This window comes from Pyxicephalus adspersus, chromosome 1 (genome assembly GCF_032062135.1).
Source record: "Pyxicephalus adspersus chromosome 1, UCB_Pads_2.0, whole genome shotgun sequence".
NCBI lineage: Eukaryota > Metazoa > Chordata > Amphibia > Anura > Pyxicephalidae > Pyxicephalus > Pyxicephalus adspersus.
The window spans coordinates 44,594,269-44,614,699 of record NC_092858.1 but is presented as its reverse complement, the minus strand read 5'-3'; the positions used below and the strand labels follow the sequence as shown (position 1 = coordinate 44,614,699).

The following is a 20,431-nucleotide window of genomic DNA, read 5'->3' as shown; positions in this document are numbered from 1 at the left end:
AAATAGATGCATGTGTTTTCTTTACTAGCTGGATGGGCTCCCAGTGATGTAACTGACAGGAGGAGTGTAGCCTGCTAAAGTGACATCATTGGGAGCTGCTCCAGTCATTATAAATAAGGGTGGAGAGGCTTTAACTACTAGAGCACAATGTGCTGAAATAACCTCTTATTTCATTACAGCAGGTGTTTAGAAATTAAAAGCACAATCCACATGCACAGTTCATATACATTTAACTCTCCCACTGGCTCAAGACAGTTGCTAAGGAAATACTATGGCTTTTGCAGTCAGCAGTAACCTTCAGAGATTACTGGATTCGTTTAGATAACAACCATTGTATCTTTATTGCAATACGTTTCATTTTAACACCTCTATTCAAACAAAGCATAAAAGCCAGCTCTTGCATGTACCACAGAAGTGGAAAGCAAAAATGGCGGGATTCCATTTCAGCACTACGTTGTAAAATCAGTGCTGATTTTTACCATGATAGATATCTGGAATGAGTTCCATATTCAGTAGTTACAGATTATCCAGTCTTGTAATAAAAAGGTGGGTAGGTTATACAATGGCCTTATAGTGGTAATTCAAGTTACGCTGATCTAATAACAGGACCCAACCTTGATGAACACTTTCTTCAAAACAAAGGAAAGTACAGTTTACTTGGTTGCATCACTAAACTGTCTTGTATGAAGCATTGAAACAACCTGCTTTAAAAAACAAACACAATAAGCCAAATACATCTCTCAGTCTTCATCACAGGGAGCTTCCACAGAACATACAGACACAAAACAGCACAGCTCCCGAATCCTTGCCTTACCAACCCTGTCTACAGGGGGTAGATTCACAAGTCCTCCCCCACCCAAAATCTCCAAAAGGACAAATAAAGAGCAAGTAACAGCAGCTGGATGAGTCAGAAGAAACACCGCACCCGATAAGAACACCCCAAACCAAAACGGCAAAGTAAGCGAGTGTGGGACCAGAAGGGATGGGGTGGTCTGTGTCAGAAACCGACCCCATCCTGCTCTGGCTTAGGAGGGTATTTTGGATGGAAGGGATTGGGGAGAAAGAGTCAGGCGCACACTGGGGAGGCAGAGGTAGGGATGGGAGCCGTTACTTCTTGTTCTTTAGTTGGTTGGCTAGCCAGTCCAGCCCCTCGTAGAGACCATCTCCACTGGTGGCACAGGTGGACTGGATGTACCAGTTGCGGTGACGCAGAGAATGAAGGCCCAGCTTGTCTGTAATCTCAGCTGCATTCATGGCATTAGGAAGGTCCTGCACAAAAAATGAAAAAAAAAAAGGAATTAATAAATGTAGCATCAATATGCTTTTGAATGTCAACCCAGATGTTAGCTATAGAATCTGATGCACACAGCTAGTGGGACAGGTATCATGTGCTGTCAAAATCCAAAAATTACCATAAATGTACCATATCACAGAATCAAAAACTCTTCTGCACATCTAGTTATTACCTTACTTATTATTATGTAAAGATATAGGAAATTTTAGGATCTAACCAACGGGCCAAAAGGTAAAATATTGTGGCATTTATAAATAATAAAGTACATTGTAGCTCCACAACTCCACTTAGGATGACATACAAAACTAACAAAAGCAACAAGTGATTTCCTTGCTCGGAAATGTTTCCTAAAAATTACAAACTTTTTTTGAGCAATCGGCATGTTACAGCTAAGCAGTTTCACATTGCGCTTTGCCAGCTCTGTGGTAGAGGATATAGACACAGACACAAATCAACCGAAATATGAGGTCTGAACATCACATTGTCTCATCTCCTATAGCAAGGAAATAGTTTATTGGCTAAATTTAGTCATTTAAAGGTGAATTCCAGGACACAAGAACTTTTATTTAAGTAGATTCCCCCCACTGTGCTCTATCGTTGTTCACCCCAGATTTCAGTTTTTGCTAAGGCCACACTTTCAGTTAGACCAGAATTCTTTATTTGTGCAATACCACCTTTACCCCATAGACATAAATACAGCTACCGTGTTTCCCCGATGATAAGGCATCCCCATCAAATAAGCCACCCCCTGATTTTTGCTCAATTAAAATAAAGCACCCCCCGCAAATAAGACATCCTCCGATACCTGATACTGTGTGCCTCTGTGTGACTCCTCGATGCTGGCAACAGTGCAGAGTGAAACTGAAAGTAACTTCAAAGGACAAGCAAGCTGCTGATCCCTGCCCTAACAGAGTCTGTTACCCGGCGAGTCAGTGATCAGAAGGGGACAATCAATGGCAAAGTAAATTTTACATCTTTTAAGTTTTAACACTAAACATTCTGCCTCCTGCTATTGCTTTATTGGTTAGAGAACCCTTTCCTAGGGGTCTGGGGAGTACTGGACACATTCTGTCACTATAATTTTGTCTTCTCTAGTTTGGAAAAGAAGAATTTTCCGTTTGCTGTTAAAAAACAAAAAGGCTGATTTGTAATAAGTTTGTGCTCCCCATCTGCATCAACAAAGTAATGACTCCTATAGCCTGTGCACCTTCTGCTTCCTGCTCAGACCTAAAAATTAGCTGGAGCTCACACAACAGCCAGCGTACAGATTTTGGAATCAGAGGTACCAAAGGTGAGTATAAAATGCTTCTTTATTCCTTTAAACTTTTGAGATTTATATCCTGTCTGATCTTTAATATGGCACACATTTATATTAAAAGAAAAACTTTTCCTATAGGTAGTTAAATCAAAAATCAGGTTTAAGGATGTGTCCTCTTTCTTCATATTGTAATTTATCCTCATTTACTTTCCTACCCTTATTGCTGATTTTATAGTCTTACATATATAATCTGTTGATTATGATATGTGTAAGGAGACCTCTATAGTTAATGAGGAATCGATAATTGAATAATATATGCAGGACCTGTCTTTCCAATCACTGCTGTTCAGTTTTAATTATTTTATTCTTATAGAAAATTGAGCATATATACACGAGGGGGTGCTAAAAAGTTCCTGGCTTTGCCCCCTTCCAGATGAAATAGAAAAATGAGTGTGAGGGCATATGACCACCTAATATATTAGTATGTAACTGTGCAAATATCAGGTCTTTGCGATTCTTCAAACTATTTTAGTGCGAAGCTGTGATAGCAGAGGCACAAGCAAGTTTCACGTTGTTGGAGTTACGGGCCATCATGAAGTTTTTGTTTCTTCAGGGAAAGTCAGCAAAGGACATTCACACTGAGATGTCACAAACACTGGGGGAGAAGTGTCCTTTCTACAGCACTGTCAAAACCTGGATATCTCGTTTCAAGACTGGGCATTTCCCTGTTGAAGATGAGCCCCGTAGTGGGCGCCCCCCCGAGCATTAGGGTCCCAGCAACCTACGATGCTGTCCATGAGCTGAATATTGAGGACCGGAGAATATCAACAAAAAAAGACAGCCCAGATCCATGACATCTCACGGGAGCATGTTTAGTTTGTTATCACCATTATCCTATACATGCGCAAGCTTTCAGCGAAGTGGGTGCAAAAAATGTTAGATCACTGATCAGAAGAAGGAACAAGTTTAAGCATCCAAAGCCATTTTGGCACATTTTGAAGCTGCACAGGATTTTTTGGCTAGGTTAGTGACTGAGGATGAAACCTGGCTCCATATCTATGATCCTGAAACCAAGGAACAGTCAAAGGAATGGTGTCACGGCGGGTCCCCGCGGCCGAAGAAGTTCCGAACCAAGAAATCGGCCAAAAAAGTAATGGCGTCTGTTTTCTGGGACAAAGACAATGGGACAAAGGTATTTTGCAGGTGGACTACCTACCTCATGGCTCTAGTATCACCGGACAGTATCATGCTAACCTTCTGGACCAGCTGAAGGAGGCAATTGAGACGAAACGCCATGAAAAGTTGACCAAAGGGATCCTTTTTTGCAGGATAATGCACCTGCGCACATGTCCAGCATTGTTGCTGCCAAATTAAACAGACCCTGGGTTTCCAATTGGTCCACCACAACCCCTACTAACCTGACCTGGCCCCTTCGGACTAATATGTGTTCCCCAATTTGAAGAAACACCTGAAGGGGCAATGTTTTGAGGACATTTCTGACCTCAAAGATGCTGCTGAGAGCTGGTTTGCAGCCCAGCCAAAGGACTTTTATTTTAATGGTCTAGAAAAGCTGCAACTACGGTGTTATTTCATAACTCTGGCTCTCTTCTTTCTGGGCAAAGCCAGGAACTTCTCAGCACCCCTTCATGTATATATATATATATATATATATACACACACATACACACAAGAAGAGAAACCAGCAGCTTCTTATGTCAGGGTCATAGAAACCTATTAAAGCTGACCTGGGGAAAAAAAAAAAATCCCTGAAATAGATCTACTTCTACACAGGGGTTAAATGCTCAATATTATCTAAAACTGGCCATTACTTACCTTACTCCTCCCTTTTCCAGACAACATTCTCTTAAGCAACCAGTCACCCAACGCCTATTTTTCTAAGGTACTCAGTCTGTCCTAAGGTTGCAGGTTCAGATGTCATCATGTACAATGAAGGACCGGCAGTCCTGCATAGTAAGTGAGGACACCAAAGGCCCACTGACAACCCACAATGAAAAAGGAAAAGGAGAGCTCTGAATTCTAAGGGAAGCAAAGCATACAGGAAGACATAAAAGCGCTTTTTACTGGTACTATAACCAACAATGAGAATTTCACCCAGTGTTTTCCAACAAGAGTTTCCTCCAGAGGTTGGTGGGAGTTTGTGACTCTCAGGTAGGTTTAACTGACTCCATTGATCTTTTTGGCCATATGTTAGGGTGACATTCTTTACACTGTCCAGCCATGTAAGAAGCATTCTTCCCACTGACCACCACAGTAATATACTGTGCGCTGTGGATATAATAATTATAGAAGGGGTTCCCTGAAGACCTGAGAGTAATTTTAAGGGGTCCCCCCATGCTAAAAGGTTGACAAACACCTATTTAACCTTGCTGTATATGTGGGAGCCTCTCTGCAAGGGTGTTTTTTTTTTGATGTTCAGCTTTAGAACCAGACCAGTGAACATTAAACATTTACCAAACACAATCAAAACCGATAACTTAGGTGTGGAGTGAATCTGACCATTATAGAATATTAAAATTCATGAACATATACATGTTTTTGAATTAAATACAATTAAAATCCATGCATTAAAAATGCAGACACGTACCCTGAGTGTTCTGAAAGTAGTGCCTCCACAGTGGTCGGATCTTGTCTTGGCCACCAACATCCCACACAGTAAAGCTGATGTTCTTGTATTCTACTGTCTCTACATTAAAGCCTGTGAGAATGATGGAAACAATCTTATAAGTCAGTGTAAATTTAAAGATATTGGAAGCATAACTCAAACTGGAATCATATGAACATAAGCTGGCTGTCTTGACTTTATCAGCCTGTGTATGTAAACCTGAACAGTGCTCAACCCAGAAATCTTTTTAAGCCGGGTGGGAAGAAATTGTAGGTGGGTGGCAGCCTCTGTATTGTGACCAAACTCTTTAGTAACCACCCAAAAACAGCCGGGTGGGTGCTGAAAAGTGCCGGGTGGTGCACCCAGCTAAAAGGGCCTGGGGAGAACCCTGCTGAAGATAATACAGTCATAAGTCAAATGTAAGAATACTGTAAAGACATGGATCAAGAATCATACATTTGGAGAAAGTAACTGAGGACAGTTTTGTTGACAGCCAGCTGTAAAGGAAATGATAGCAAGTTTCCAGAGCATTAGATCCTTTCACCAGGATAACAACCGGGCCAATAAAATGTGCTGTCATTTTGACTACAGTTAGACATTAACACATTGCACCCTATTTCTCCAAAACATTAAATATTAACCCATCTTAGCTGGTTATGACATATTAACAATTGTTTGTAGAGTTATAGTCTGATGCTATGTTCCCTTAATAAATGGTTTTCCTGATTCCTAAACACTCTGACACTGCTATTTTTTAGAAGATGGTCTTTAAATAAACAGAACATAATTGAAGCATTTTAAACACAGTGATGACATAGAGTTGACATTTCTAGCACAGTAAGCAGCAATGACATTTAGATGAATGTTTATAGCCATCGTAGCACAGAGCTACACTGCATTTCAGAAAATCCTGGTGACTAAAATATAAAATGAAATAATAATAATAATAATTTAAGAACAAGTTCACACTAGCCTTTTCGTCAAGAGGTACTGTTGAAGATAATGTTGAAGATTTAGTTGCCCCCTAAGACAGTTAACATTGGAACCAATACATTTGTTCATTCACCTATTTTTATTTCAGGCCTTTGCTTGCAGAAGAATCCACGCAAGATTTTTCAGGCTCTACAAGCAATGTCCAAGAGCAGTAAACCACAAAAATTATTTCATTTCATGTAGAAGTTAAAGAAAAAATGCAACACTTGCAAAAGCCTTTGCACATGCCTAGTAGCTACCTGTAGTGGTAGTGCCCAGGAGAAGTAAGTGCTGCGTTTATTTACCAGAAGTCTGAATTTACCCTAAAGAAGATTTTTCTGCTCAAACCTTAAAGTTTATAAACCCAACAGTAGCAATATTATATATTGCAGCCTGCTAGCCCTAAGATAAAGAGGAAGAAATATTTTCTTCCCCCTCCCTCTTTATTTTCACCTGTTGATCCTGTCAGTAACACAATTACTGTCCTAGAACGTTCTTTCACAAGCAAAGCTTGTCACAGGTATTCCACTGTAACAGAAACAACAAAAAGCTACCTATGATATAATATGATATATGTTAAATTTTAAACAGATTTTAAATGTTAGTACCACACTGAACTCTAAGGAAGTTAAGTGGAAAGCATAAAAGAAAGCTATGCTTACTATTTATTGGATATTATTATTATTATACAGTATTTATATAGCGCCATCAAATTACGCAGCGCTGTACAAAGTCCATAGTTGTGTCACTAACTGTCCCTCAAAGGAGCTCACAATCTAATGTCCCCACTATAGTCATATGTCATTAATGTAGTCTAAGGTCAATTTAGGGGGAAGAAAATTAACTTAACTGCATGTTTTTGGGATGTGGGAGGAAACCGGAGTACCCGGAGGAAACCCACGCAGACACGGGGAGAACCTGCAAACTCCATGCAGATACTGTCCTGGCTGGGATTCGAACCTAGGACCCAGTGCTGCAAAGGCTGGATATCAACCTAAACAAGTTTTTTCAAATTATTTCTATGAAAGAACAATGTATTGTTTTATGTATGATTTAAGATCTAGCGTTGTGTTATTTTTTGATATATTCCAGTATTACCATGCTGTCTACAAATATGGTATGAGCCTACAAGGATTAACAATTATCCTTATATGTATACTAGTGAGCAAGGTTTTATTAAAGATTAAAGTATACTAAAAGAGCACCAATTGGCACATAGCTATGATAGAGAGAATTGTCTATGTCACCAGCATTTTTGTAGAGGTCCATGGGACATGTTGGACATGAGGACCAAATCAACTCTACCCTGACTCTTGTGTAAAAAAATGTTAGAACAACCTACAAAAGCAGAGGGAAGAAGGAAGGAAGAAAATTAGCAAAAAGTATGTGATAAAACCTGACCTGCGCCCTAAACATAAATGTTGTAGTGTTTATGAAATAGGAACTATGCAAAGTAAAGAGGGAGAAATTGGGAGTTAGCAACAAGGTGTTGTGTTCAAATACCTATTGTGGGGATAGTGGTCACGATTTCTCCAAGTTTCAGTTTGTACAAGATGGTGGTCTTTCCAGCAGCATCAAGCCCCACCATGAGTATCCGCATTTCCTTCTTCCCAATTAGACTTTTCAACAGATTTCCAAAGATGTTTCCCATGGCTGCTTTCTTTTCTGGATGTTCTTTGTGAATTAGGGTAGCAAATGGTTAACTTGTGCTCTTATCTCTACAAGATATAGGAAAATACAATAAGAGTTAGTGTGAAAAAATCAGGTTTACTATCTATCTATCTATCTATCTATCTATCTATCTATCTGTCTATCTGTCTATCTGTCTATCTGTCTATCTGTCTATCTGTCCACCTTCTCCAGTCTTGGAGATCCTTAATAAATCAGGACCATTGCATCTGGCAAGCAGCTTAACAAATACCTAGCACTATGGACACAGCAAAACAGTGAAAGCAAAATGATGGACAGAGAACAGAGCAGAATTTACAACACCCAGTCTAATAAACACTTTAGACAAGACCACAAACACGACACCCAAAACACTGAACATGGCTGTAGATACAATATTTAAAACTGTAGACCTAGTTGTGGATGGACATAGGTTTGGATATCATCCTTAAGGCAGAAGAAACAATTTCAACCCATATCCAACAAAGTGGGCACAAATGCAGACTTTTCTCTACACACATTTCATAACCAGAACACAAGGAATGGTACATCAAACTTGGCATATACCACAAGGAACAAAGCACACAGAGGAACACACCGGACACCCATTTTTGCCAAACAGACCACATGGTATTACTTTGTGTGCATCATTATCCACTCAGCAAACAGATCATCCAGTAAGCATAAAAAAAGATTTCATAATATGGCAAAATAAGTATTTCCAACTTGTCTTTATTAAGGCAACTGTGGTCTGGCATGCAAACCCAATGTATAGAACAAGTTGGTGCACAGAATGTTCTTTAAGATGTCAGATAAGCCAGTCAGCACTTACAGTTTGGCACCCAGACAACAGTAACCTGATGCAATGCTTACAGACATGCCATACCTAGAGAAGGCAGAATCTCATAATGCTACGTCGTATCATACAATTAGAGTTCTGAGTTTTGTGTCACTAAGTTCTGTGTCTCTGTGTCAACACTGCTACAAAACCATAATATCTCTAATATGTTAAGATTTAGTCTTTATAAATACAATGACTGGATCACATGTAAATATGAGCCTACAATATACTCATACCGCCATTTTTGATCAGTCAAGTGGTCAAATAATCCAAAAACTGATCCCCCGCTGGTTAGAAAATCATGTACATAACTTACAACCATTCAATATTTCACGGCTTAATTAATTGAATAATTCTTATCTGTAACAGTGTCAATAGTTTTCATTGTTTGTTTCCATGTCCATTTCTTTTGATCTGCTTCTGCTTCAAGCTGTAAGTGCCAAGGCAAGGTGGCATCATTGAAGCTCATTTATGCCTTTAGCAGAATCCAAAGCCCCTAAAATTGACAGAAACTGAATACTGCATTGCCACATCACTGGGATAAGAAGTAAACTGGGTCTATAATGAAGGTGTAATCTTGGTGTACATATGTTGGCGCCCTACTACTTGATAATGGTTGTTAAAATTACACTTTTTGTAATTCCATATAGATGCTGCAAGGCACCAACCATGCCATATATTCTTGTAATTCTTGAAATAAAATAAAAACTGGCATACATGTAACATTTAAATCTCAGCAATGTTTAGGGCTGGGTCAAGCGTGTGCATTTATAATGCAGGTAAATGCATGTGAAATTACAAGCAAAATGCATGAATAAAGTAATTTACACTGTTTGCGTTTTCTCACGCAGTCTCACAAAATGCCTTTTCTATACAGTTTTAGAAGCATCAAAAACTGTTAAAGTGTTTGTGGACCCTCTAAGTTGTACAATACCTTAACTACACAGTACAAAATCATTTGTATAATATTTGCCAATAGATAATGTGACTGATACTAAGGACATTATCAACCAGATTAAGGGGTAGAAGCTGAGATTTGTTGTGGCAAAGGGCACCTTCATCTACTCTAATTACTGACAGCGGGTCACAACTATGATGCCATGGGCTGACCAGGGCATAGCAGGGATGTCTCGTGTTAGCTTTGGAAACTCAACCGTGAACAACTGTAAATGACACAAATTTATAAAAAGCAGAGGAATGCTGGGAAAAAGCATGCAGGCACGATTCCCAGGTATGTGGTGTCTTTTTCAAGGTACAACACAAAAAATTCAGGTAAGTTGCTCTACCTCACTTGCTTCTCCAAGGTTTTCCCCAAACATATCATTTCTCCTCTATTTTATAATGACGCTTTACTCCCTGTTTAAATAAACCAATGGTCTATAGAATTAGGTATCCCACTGTCACTGGAGGAATGAGAATAAGCCTTTCTTCTTCACCATTGATCATTTTCAACCCTTAAAGCCCAAGAAACCAGTTTAAAGTTTCTCCCTCGGTCCAAATCCCCCAGTGTGTTCCATCATATCTACCTTTTATTAGCTTTGATCAACTGGGTACAAAAACCCTGCTCTTCATTAAAAAAAATCAACCATCACTGGGAATGCCATTCATATTGCTCTTCAAATCATATTTGAAAAGGAATCCTGTAACATCTTCTCCACAATACTACAACAATAGGTGAATGCCACTGGCACTCCCAACATACACCCACCCTTGTAAATAGAACCTACCTTGGCAAAATGGAAATTCTTTAAGCCTAAGATACTTTTATTCAGACTTGGTCTCTGTTTTGACTCTTTTGACATCCAAAACCTATTGAAAATCCTCCATCTAGCCTCATTTCTATGTGACTGACAGGCAGGATATCCCCAATTCCCATTTCCTTTTTTCTTCCTTATACCACAACCCCCTATTGCCTTCTTTTCCACTCTCTTTCCAAATTTCCATCTCTTAAGCAATTAGTACTAGTAATTTACACGATTCCCAATTTCTCTCTATTTGGCCTAATTTTCTGACAACCTTTTTCCATTCTCATATGCCTTACATACAGTTTTTTCTACATATGTGACTGCTACTAACTGTTTATGTTCTGTGACTTCATGTTTTAAATAAATATATATATATTATATACTAGCTGATAACCCGGCGTTGCCTGGATATTTATTCATTGCAATCCTATATTATACAGGAAAAGGAATCACATAAAGCTATAGTGATTCTCTTGTCCATGGTGTTGTTTCATTTTTTTTGCCTTTGATTGCACTCGTCCAATTGTCTTACGTTTTCACAAAGGCATTATTACAGGCCAGAAATTTGTAAAGGGTCCAAAAATAAGTATGTAAAAATATGAGCAAAAGGCATCACTGAGCAATACATACACACATACATGCAAATATACCTCTGACATATACCACAGCGCTGTACAAAGATCAGCAGTGCACTCACATGATGGTGGAACATAGCAAGTTTGGTTTGAAATGTCTCCATGCGTTTCCTAGTGATGACATACACAGATATATACATACATCCAAAAATAGCTCTGACATATAGCACTGCGCTGTACAAAGATGACTGGTGCACTCACATAAGTCTCAGTCATATGTATAGCAAGTTTGGTTAGATTGTCTCCATGCGTTTTCAAGTGATGGTGGAACATACTCACATACATACACACAGACACACACACATCCAATTTTATATATATAGATTTTATATAGCGCTGACATATACCATAGTGCTGTACAATGAAACACTGAGCTAGACCCATCAGTCTCTGTACAGAGGAGCTTACACTCTATTGTCCCCCCACAGTCACACACTTATTATACATTTATGTATCTCTGACATAAACCACAGAGCTGTACAAAGATCAGCGGTGTCATATGTCTAGCAATTTTAGTTTAAATGTCTCCATGCGTTTCCTAGTGATGACATACACACATACATCCAAATATAGCTCAGCACTGTACAAAGATGACTGGTGCACTCACGAGACGCAGTCATTATGTATGGCAAGTTTGATTGAAATGTCTCCATGCGCTATCGAGTGATGGTGGAACATACACACATACATCCAATTTTATAAATATAGATATATATTTATTACACTATGCACAGTATTTAAGAACCCTCCTTCTTCCGAAAGCTTCAAGCTGTGTAATAATTTAATAATTAGATACAATGAAGAAGAAAAATGTTTTTTTACCTAATTGGATTTTTTTTTTTTTTTAAACTAAACTCAAGGCAGAAAATCTTCCAGATGAATGTGTTTTAATTGGCAGTAATTAATTCTCCACCAGAGAAAGTTTGTCAGAGCTTTCTAAAAAGACCCCTTAATGATTTCTTCAAGTACCGGAATTTTACCTGGCATCAGCATTTTGCAGCACATGGAGCTGATCAGGTGCATTGCTGTTCAAAGAGTGGAAAGTGCAGAGTGACAGAGCAATGAGCTCATCACTCTACTGCTCCTCCTTTTACTGTCCAGTTACAGGTTTGGAGTGAAATGGAGACCTGTATGTAAATATAAAATTACAGCAGAGAAAAAAGGTCTCCTTCCCTGCCAAGAAAGACTGTGCTGTGCAGAAAAGCTGTATGAATCTCAGGATTGAATGAACAGAAGAATGAATAAAAAATTACCCTAATTATATATCATTTCTGTTCAAGTACGCTTGCAATGTTCTAAAAGCATAATTTTAATAAATACATATTTCATGCCAAATATTTCTCTTGGGGATATTTTTTTTTCACTATTCCCTGCCATGACGTCACTATTTCTATAGGTTTTTTTGAATATCCATTATTCACTGATTACCGTTATAGATGTCAACTGCAAAATCTATGCCATTACTCCATTGTCTCTTGATACCATATAGTCCATGCCAACCCGAAACATAATCAGATTCTGTTTCATAAGGTTTTGCAAATACTCATTGATTGTTGGTTATCAGTACAGATGTAAACTTCAACATCTGCGCCATTACTCCGTTGTCTCTTGATGCCACATGGACATCACATTGCTTTGTCTCTGCTGCCAACTTCCTTCCTTTTACGTTTTCCACAGCATCTGTCTTTCTAACTAATTAGTATACAGTAATTTATTTCATTTTTTATTCCAACGTCTATTTCCTTTTTTTCTATTTAACTGCTATTTTTTAATAATTATTTGCTGCTTTATCTGATAATTGTGACAAAACTCTCTTACCTTGGAATTGTATTCTTATTCTGAGTTGGCTGTTTAACTGACAAAAACGCTGTGGCAGTTTAATTCTAGAAAACAGTTTCTTCGTTGGTCAGTATCTTATTAATGTATGACGCTCTGGCACAGATGGTGTGAATTGTGCCCTGATCCAGAAAGATCTAGGCATGTGTTCAATTATGTATGGACCTGAATAAAGAGGGAAGCATTATTTTCAGATGCTGAATTCATTGAACAATGTCTGCTGTGCTCCTATGAATGACACTTGCAACCTGCAAGCTTTGTCATGCCAAGCGGCCCTGCAATGCACAGTTTAGAAAGCTGGAAGACATCCATAGGATAGAAAACAAAAAACAAGAATCTGTCAAAAAAACAACATATATTTTAAGAGTTGAAATCCTTTATAAAGTACAATAAACAGCATATTGAATAACCTGCAACTACTAAATCTTCCTTATGAAATCAGCTGTCATACAAATACAATTGGCCTATTGCTTTCTAAATCATTGACTCAGAACAAATATGCAGATCACTGGCTGAATACATGCAGATCAACTTTATGGCTGAATAATTGCTCTAGATCAAAGACTCAGAAAAGACTAAAGCCAAATGAATGGCATGATAGGAAACAACACTTTTCAAAAATGTAAACTAAATTTAAAGACTTATTGGAAAGCAGAACCCCCTTGGAAATGGAAAAAGGTACATTGGCAAAGCAGCCAGTGTTCATAGGCTAACAAGGGACAAGGTGATCATAGGAGAGATTCAATGCCAAATATTAATTGGCCCACTGAACTTTATATAAAGTCTTTCATATAAAGAAAATCTGATGCCCTTTACTACTCCATAATCTAATCCACTCAACAATTACTGGTTTAGATATATGGAGCAATGAAGAGCATATTATTATGTACAGTGAAAGACAGGCGAGCTCATCCTTCAGCTGCTTCTACTTTCATTGTCCAGTCACAGGCCAGGGAGGGATAAGAAATTGACATGTTTTATGCTGGTAGATGGGTGGTTTGAGAGAGCAGCAAATACTTATGTTTATGTTTACTTATGTTTATATATACAAAAACATACAGAAGTGGGTATGGGGCCTGAAACATCCTACAGTACAGAAAATGGTATGGTCATTCCAGAACCACAGTGAGATGCAGCTTTTGCTATGAGCTCAGCAATCCCAACCTTCTTTATTCTATTCTTTGCATATGGCTACATGTGGGAGATTGCATCAAGATTACAAAAAGTCGCTTTTGGCCAAGTTGTTGTTTGAGGACATACATGAGACCAGAGTGGCACGCTGATCCGGTTACCCGCTGTGTGGATTGCCAATCCCAGTCACACAGTAGCAGTTTGCCAGCTGAGCAGGGCCACATCTTGGTGTGAAGGAGCCCCTAATGATCTGACAGTTGTATGAGCATATATCCCAAACCTTAGGTGCTTCTACATGGTTGGAAGAATGAACAAATCAAATAAGAAAATTTGTAACAGTAAATATGAATTTTCCTACAATGGAATAATCCACAAATTACAGAGCCCTTCTGTGTACAATAGTATTTGAATTGTATGTCAGGTTGCCCTGTTTTCTATTGCGGTATGTTTATTTAACTTGTAATTCATACGAGTTGAACCAATAAGGGGCGGGGCTGAATGACCTGCAGCACCTGTCTGACAGCTTCCGTCACTGGCTAGAATAGGAAAGGAAAAATACACATTACTGAATCAACACGCAGCTAATGTCACCTAAAGCTTGTGTTATACACACTAAACTCACAAACTATGGAACCTATATAATGTCACATTCATTTCCATACAAAATTAGAATAATTTTTTGCCCAAATCTTGTTTTGATGATGGGAGAATCAGACTGCTATGTAACATCTTCTGCAGGACAAACCAAAGATTTTCAATGGGATATACATTGTATATTACATTTGTTCAATATATGCTCTTTTCTTCCATACATACATACCATATCTATGATCCTGACTGTTACTATTCGGTAAGCACTCCACTTACCACATCTGTCATTGTAATGAGAAACACGCACATGGCATTACATTGTGTACACACAATCAAAGTCACATTCATTCAGCAGGACCAGTGAATCACACAAGCCATGGCGTTCCAAGGAGGCATTCCTGTCCTTGGGAAGTGATGCAGGCATGCAGCAGACCTGGGCTGGATTAGCAGCGTTTAACTCACAGTTATGTAACTTTATGACACATGGATGGATTGGAAATCTGATGTCTGCTATGTGAATGAATTAAACACCTCATCAAAATTCCAGAAACTTTTTGGCCACAAAGCTGCGAGTCTGAGAGTGAAGTAAGTGTCTCATGTCAGTGTGCGTTCAGCAACTCTACATGGGGCTGCTAACTGGCCACGTGGGGGAAAGGCGACCATTGTTATAAGTTGTGTATGGGCGTACTGTTCCTGCACCGGGCAGAATATAGGTACAAAGATGCAATAGAGGGGGGGCAACAGTAGGAGCTAATAGTAGGAGTAAATAATGGGAAATATTACCAACAATATCAATGGCAGGTAAGTTTCATAATCTACAGGTTGTGATTGTGTCCCTGTACATATGGTCTGATCTGTGTTATCTAGATAAAATAGCGGGTACCAAAATGTCAGAGAAACACCTCAGGTCAGTCTGCTCCATGGTTGCAGCAAGTCTAATGTTACTATGTACAGGTGGTGTCACAAGGTCAGTGATGGCAGCATGTTACAACGTGACCGTCAGAATCCACAACCGATGTCAGTATGGCAGCTCATTACAATGCGACAGTCACTAATACCACTGATGTTATAAGATCAGTGTTGGCTGTTTGTTACTGTTACTTGTACAGAGGTTGTCACTAGGTTAGCATTAGTAGTAGGTTACAAGGTGAATGTCACTCCAAGTACAATTAATTTTATCAAAACAGTATTGGCAGCTTGTTACAATGTGATTGTCAGCAGGTCAGTGCTGGTAGGATGTCACACTGTGAGCTCCCTATGTACAGTGGATGTCCTAGTGCTGGAAGCATGTTACAATATGAATGTCACTGTACGGGTCTTATCACCAGGCCAGCTTAGGTAGCATGTTACAATGTGAGTGTCACTATGCACAGATGGTGTCACCCAGTCATTGCTGGAAGAATGTGACAATGTGACTGTCACCATGTTGGCAACCTGCTGCCATGTAAATATCACAATGTACAACTGAAGTAATCAGATGAGTGTTGGCAGTGTGACAATGTAAATGTCACAATGTACAACAGATGTTGTCAGATCAGTATTGGCAGCCTGTTACAATGTGAATGTCACCATGTGGGCAGCCTGTTACAATGTGAATGTCACCATGTGGGCAGCCTGTTACAATGTGAATGTGTCAGTGTCAGTATGAGTTTACAATGTAAATGGGATGTCTTTGGATGATTGCATGTTACAATGTGACAGTATGTATTTTGGTGTCACCAGGTGAGTGATGTCCATCCTTGCTGTGATCTCTATGATATGTGGATGTATTTGATGGAAGGGAATTATCATAGAGAGGGGCAGAGGGATGTGAAGGGCCGGTCACCCCCAGCTGAGCCGTCTCTATCACTCGATGTAATGCTACACTCGGTTGGTTTCCCTGATGCTGGGTGCCCTGTAATGGAGGTAGTCATTCCATTCAGCCATGTAGTATGGAGTGGGGGTAGGTGCTCCTCATTCCAACGTAAGATGGAGGTTGGTGCTTGTGACTTATGTGTGGGCGGGATGGATAACAGCTTCTATTGGGAGTAATGGAAGCGAGGAGGACATGATATCGCCGAGCACCCGCCGAGTTCTCAGCTCCATCAATTCTCTCACCTACCTTCACCTTCTTCTTCTTCTTCTTCTTCTTCTTCTTCCTCGCCTACCGCAGCGACTCCTCTGTCCTCTCCGACCGGAAGCACCCGGCTCAAACCTCGCGGGATCTCCTTGCTCGCATCAAGTCTTTTCTATGGGATGCGGGACAGACTCGCGAGACTTGACCTGGTTTCCACGGCAACGGATGCAGCAGCTCTCCTTCCATTCTGCTGCAGGGATGAGTGGGCAGGAGGCCTGGTCCTCACATGAAGCCCTGATCTCTAGCAGTCACCCACACATCCATGAGGGAGGAGAGCTAATGTATTCTTATTAACCTACATGTGCTGTACATCAGCATTTCGGGGGAATGTCCTACAGCAACTGAAAACCTCCTGACAGCCAGTTATGGAATATGAAACAAATATCAGGACATAAATATTCTTATATCCAGAAATTGTCAATTAACATCAAAAAAGATTAAAGTGTGCATTGTCATTTCATTGGAGATCCGATTTGTATCATTTTATATAACATAATCGGGGCAGTGCATTGCTGGATGAAATGAATATCAATAAACAGTATATAGTGCCAACATATTACGTAGCGCTGTACATTAAATTGGGGTTGTAATTGACAGACAGTGACACCGGAGGAGGAGAGAATCATTCCATCTATTCTCTATGATCACCTTGCGTGACAACTTCTATTAGAGATCCCCCTGCACATTGCTGGATACACACATTTCAGAATGTCAGTCCTCCTGTATATTCACCAGACCATTCCTAAAGCTGCCGGACACAATTTTCTCCAGCTGTAGCCATATTTCATTCCAAGAATATTGGAAGCAAATTGTAAAGTGTTTGGTGCTGCAAAGGATGACATTCAATCATAAAACAGATCATGAACACTTGTTGCGCTAGTTAGGAGGCAATATAAATTGTAATCAAGCAAATGCAAGCCTGAAAAAATGTTATCAACACCTCCGACAATGGCCCTGATTTTTTAAAGCTCTCCAAGGCTGGAGAGGATACACTTTAGTCAGTGAAGCTGGGTGATCCAGCAAACCTGGAATGGATTTTTAAAATGTCTTTTGCTATTTGTTAGCCTCCCTGACTGTCTGATTATGTCCATATTTTTATGTCAAAAGTAGTACATTGTTTTGCGTGGAAATTTGTTGTTTAATATTTTAGTCCTGTAATTCTTAGGAATAACTCCTGGGTATGATAAATTTGAAACACAAATCATAAATTATAATATAATAAATAATTATAAATAATAATTATAAAAAATAATTAAATAATTTTTTGGAAAAACATATTTTTTTTAATTTGTCCAAACAAGGGTACAATAATAGATAAACTTTTGGATTTATTGTTTATAATTTGGATTTATCTTTTATAACTTTAGCACTGTCATCAATGTTTTAAAAGCAGATTACAATGTATTCTGCTTTTAAATTTCCCGCCGGGCCACGCCTGCCCAGCATACTAACTCTTCACGGATCACATCGATCGAGCCGAGGATGCGATGCAGAAGCCAGCCGGGGTTCGCTAGAGGACGCCGCTGGATCGAGGGGAGCAGGTAGTATTTTTTTATGCTACCCCAAGTGTAGTTTAGGGTTACCACTTTTGGTATGTAAAATTCACTCCGAACCACACCCTGGATCACTGTCAGGGGGGTTAGCAAATGTTTTCAATCCTGGACCAGATCCATTCCAGGTTTTCTGGATCACTCAGCCTCACTGATGATGCACCCTCTCTAGCCTTGGAGAACATTAATAAATCAGCCCTATTATGTCATCATTGTAGAAAAAATAAAAATACACAACTTTGTGCTTTATGTGTGTTCTAACGTACTTACACAGTTTGTATAGTTATAAAAGTTTTATTTACTTTGTCACTTGTCACAACCACTTTGTATTACCATTGTGTGAAATAAAACATTAAAGAACACAATTCTTGGTGGCCATCCTATATTAATAAAATGTATAAGTAAAACATGGGCAAAGAAGTTGGTGGGGGATTGGGGGAATTGGTTTCTCAATAAGCTTCAACACAACAAGCTTTATTATGGCTTTTTAGTTTGCAAGATTACATTTCATAAACATGATGCTGTCCATCCTAAGCAAGAAGCAGAGCTGACACTGACAGGCACTGTGCAATTGAGTCTAGGCAGGGGAACGAGTCAGTAGAATATGATATCTGTGGTCCAACGCAGAATAAAGTCACGGATGGCAAAGTGAACTGTAGGACAAGAAAAAAGAAGAGGAAGTTTCACAACAGCAACCTTCTGGGACAGGGAGCATGGTGCCCGAAATCAAGAGTCCATTATAGTGGCCATTAGTTAGCCGTTGTATCAGGAGGTTCTCATCTGTCAGAAAAAGAAGTCAGGAACAGCTGCAACCCCCCAGGACCAGGACCTCACCAGTTCTGTAGAGGATAAAACTTGGCCCAGCAAACAGACCTGCTGTCCTACCCTGCTCCCTGCTGTCATGCTGAGTAGGGGTGGCACATATCCATAACAGAGTAAGAGTGAATCTGATGGCCAATGGGTAGAAAATCACATGGGCTATGTATTGACTCGAAAGAGATCTGTTCTGGACCATGTGATCGAAAATATGGAGATCACAGACACTCTTTGTCTACTTCACCCATGAGACATGGCTAGAATCCCAAGATGTGTGTGCTGGGGATAAAGGGGTCTGTTAATCAGGAAGAGGAGAATACGCAAGAGGGGGTTCTATCCTTTCTGATTTATGGCCAATATCTATGGATGAGAGGAACAGCCACAGGACACTCTTGTGCTGCCCGACCCACATGAATTCGGGCCCTTAGACGTCGGCATCTCACACAGAGTGCATCAAAAATGCTGATCATTTTACGGCTTGTGCCGTAGAACTCATTCCGGCAGAAGGGGGAGGCAATATATATATATATATATATATATATATATATATTGTGACAGGGTCTTGCAGTGCCTGTCAGGGAAGGTGTTGGGTGGGATATATGTAGCACCCAGACTAAGGCATTTTGTATAAAGGGCTTTGTGAAAGACCGTTTAAGGGTCCTGGAGCCGGGCCAAAGAAAAAGGAAGGATGGGTTTCTTTAGCCAGTAGATTCACGTCCAGGTTTTTCACCCGTGTAAGGTGCAGAGGTGTATTATTTAGCAAGCCAGCAAAAAGCTGGAGGCTGCTCAGTTGGTTCCCAGAGATGTGAGGGAATAGAGCCCTGCCATGTACAAACAAGCGTTTCATGTGAGTGGAACACGTTTCTTTGTTTTTCCATAAAGACAGCCACGTATTGTTTCCTGGAAACCTCTGTACTTGTGTTAGTCAGAGAGGGACTACCAGCCGAGCCATTAGTTTTTTTTGGGTTTATTTGTGTTATTAAACAGTCAGGCCCGAGCCTGTTTTAAACCCTATTTTCAAGCCTGCTGTCTGTTCACTGCTACATTATGACCCCCACCCGTTGCTACGGGCGATCCCACATTATAGACATATCCACCTTTCCACAGCCATTGTAAGCCCCGCTAGGTTAAGCCAAAACTCCGCGATCGTAAATACCTATTCCCCCCCCCCCAACTGGTGGAATACATTGATTAAAAAAAAGTCTATTTTATTGCTAACAAGAAAGCTATGTGTGGTTTGGAATGCCATGTCAATTGGGTTCCACAAGGTACTTTGAAACTAGCAAACCAAGAGAGATAGTACTCTAATTTTTAGTTCGAGTGGCACAGTGTGTATATTGTGAAGTCCATTTCTG

The 20,431-nt window shown here is 39.7% G+C and overlaps 1 protein-coding gene across 1 annotated transcript; it reads right to left on the bottom strand.

Annotated features, from left to right (window-relative positions):
• Positions 1–312: 312 nt before the first annotated feature.
• Positions 313–16,916, bottom strand: ARF3 (ARF GTPase 3). The gene is made up of 5 exons (XM_072399479.1): positions 16,696–16,916; positions 7,651–7,865; positions 5,152–5,268; positions 2,546–2,643; positions 313–1,269 (listed from the first exon to the last, which is right to left on the bottom strand). Exons 2-5 carry the CDS (start codon positions 7,796–7,798, stop codon positions 1,108–1,110), a joined length of 525 nt encoding a protein of 174 aa, XP_072255580.1. The 5' UTR covers positions 7,799–7,865; positions 16,696–16,916; the 3' UTR covers positions 313–1,107.
• Between the last annotated feature and the right edge of the window lie 3,515 nt (positions 16,917–20,431).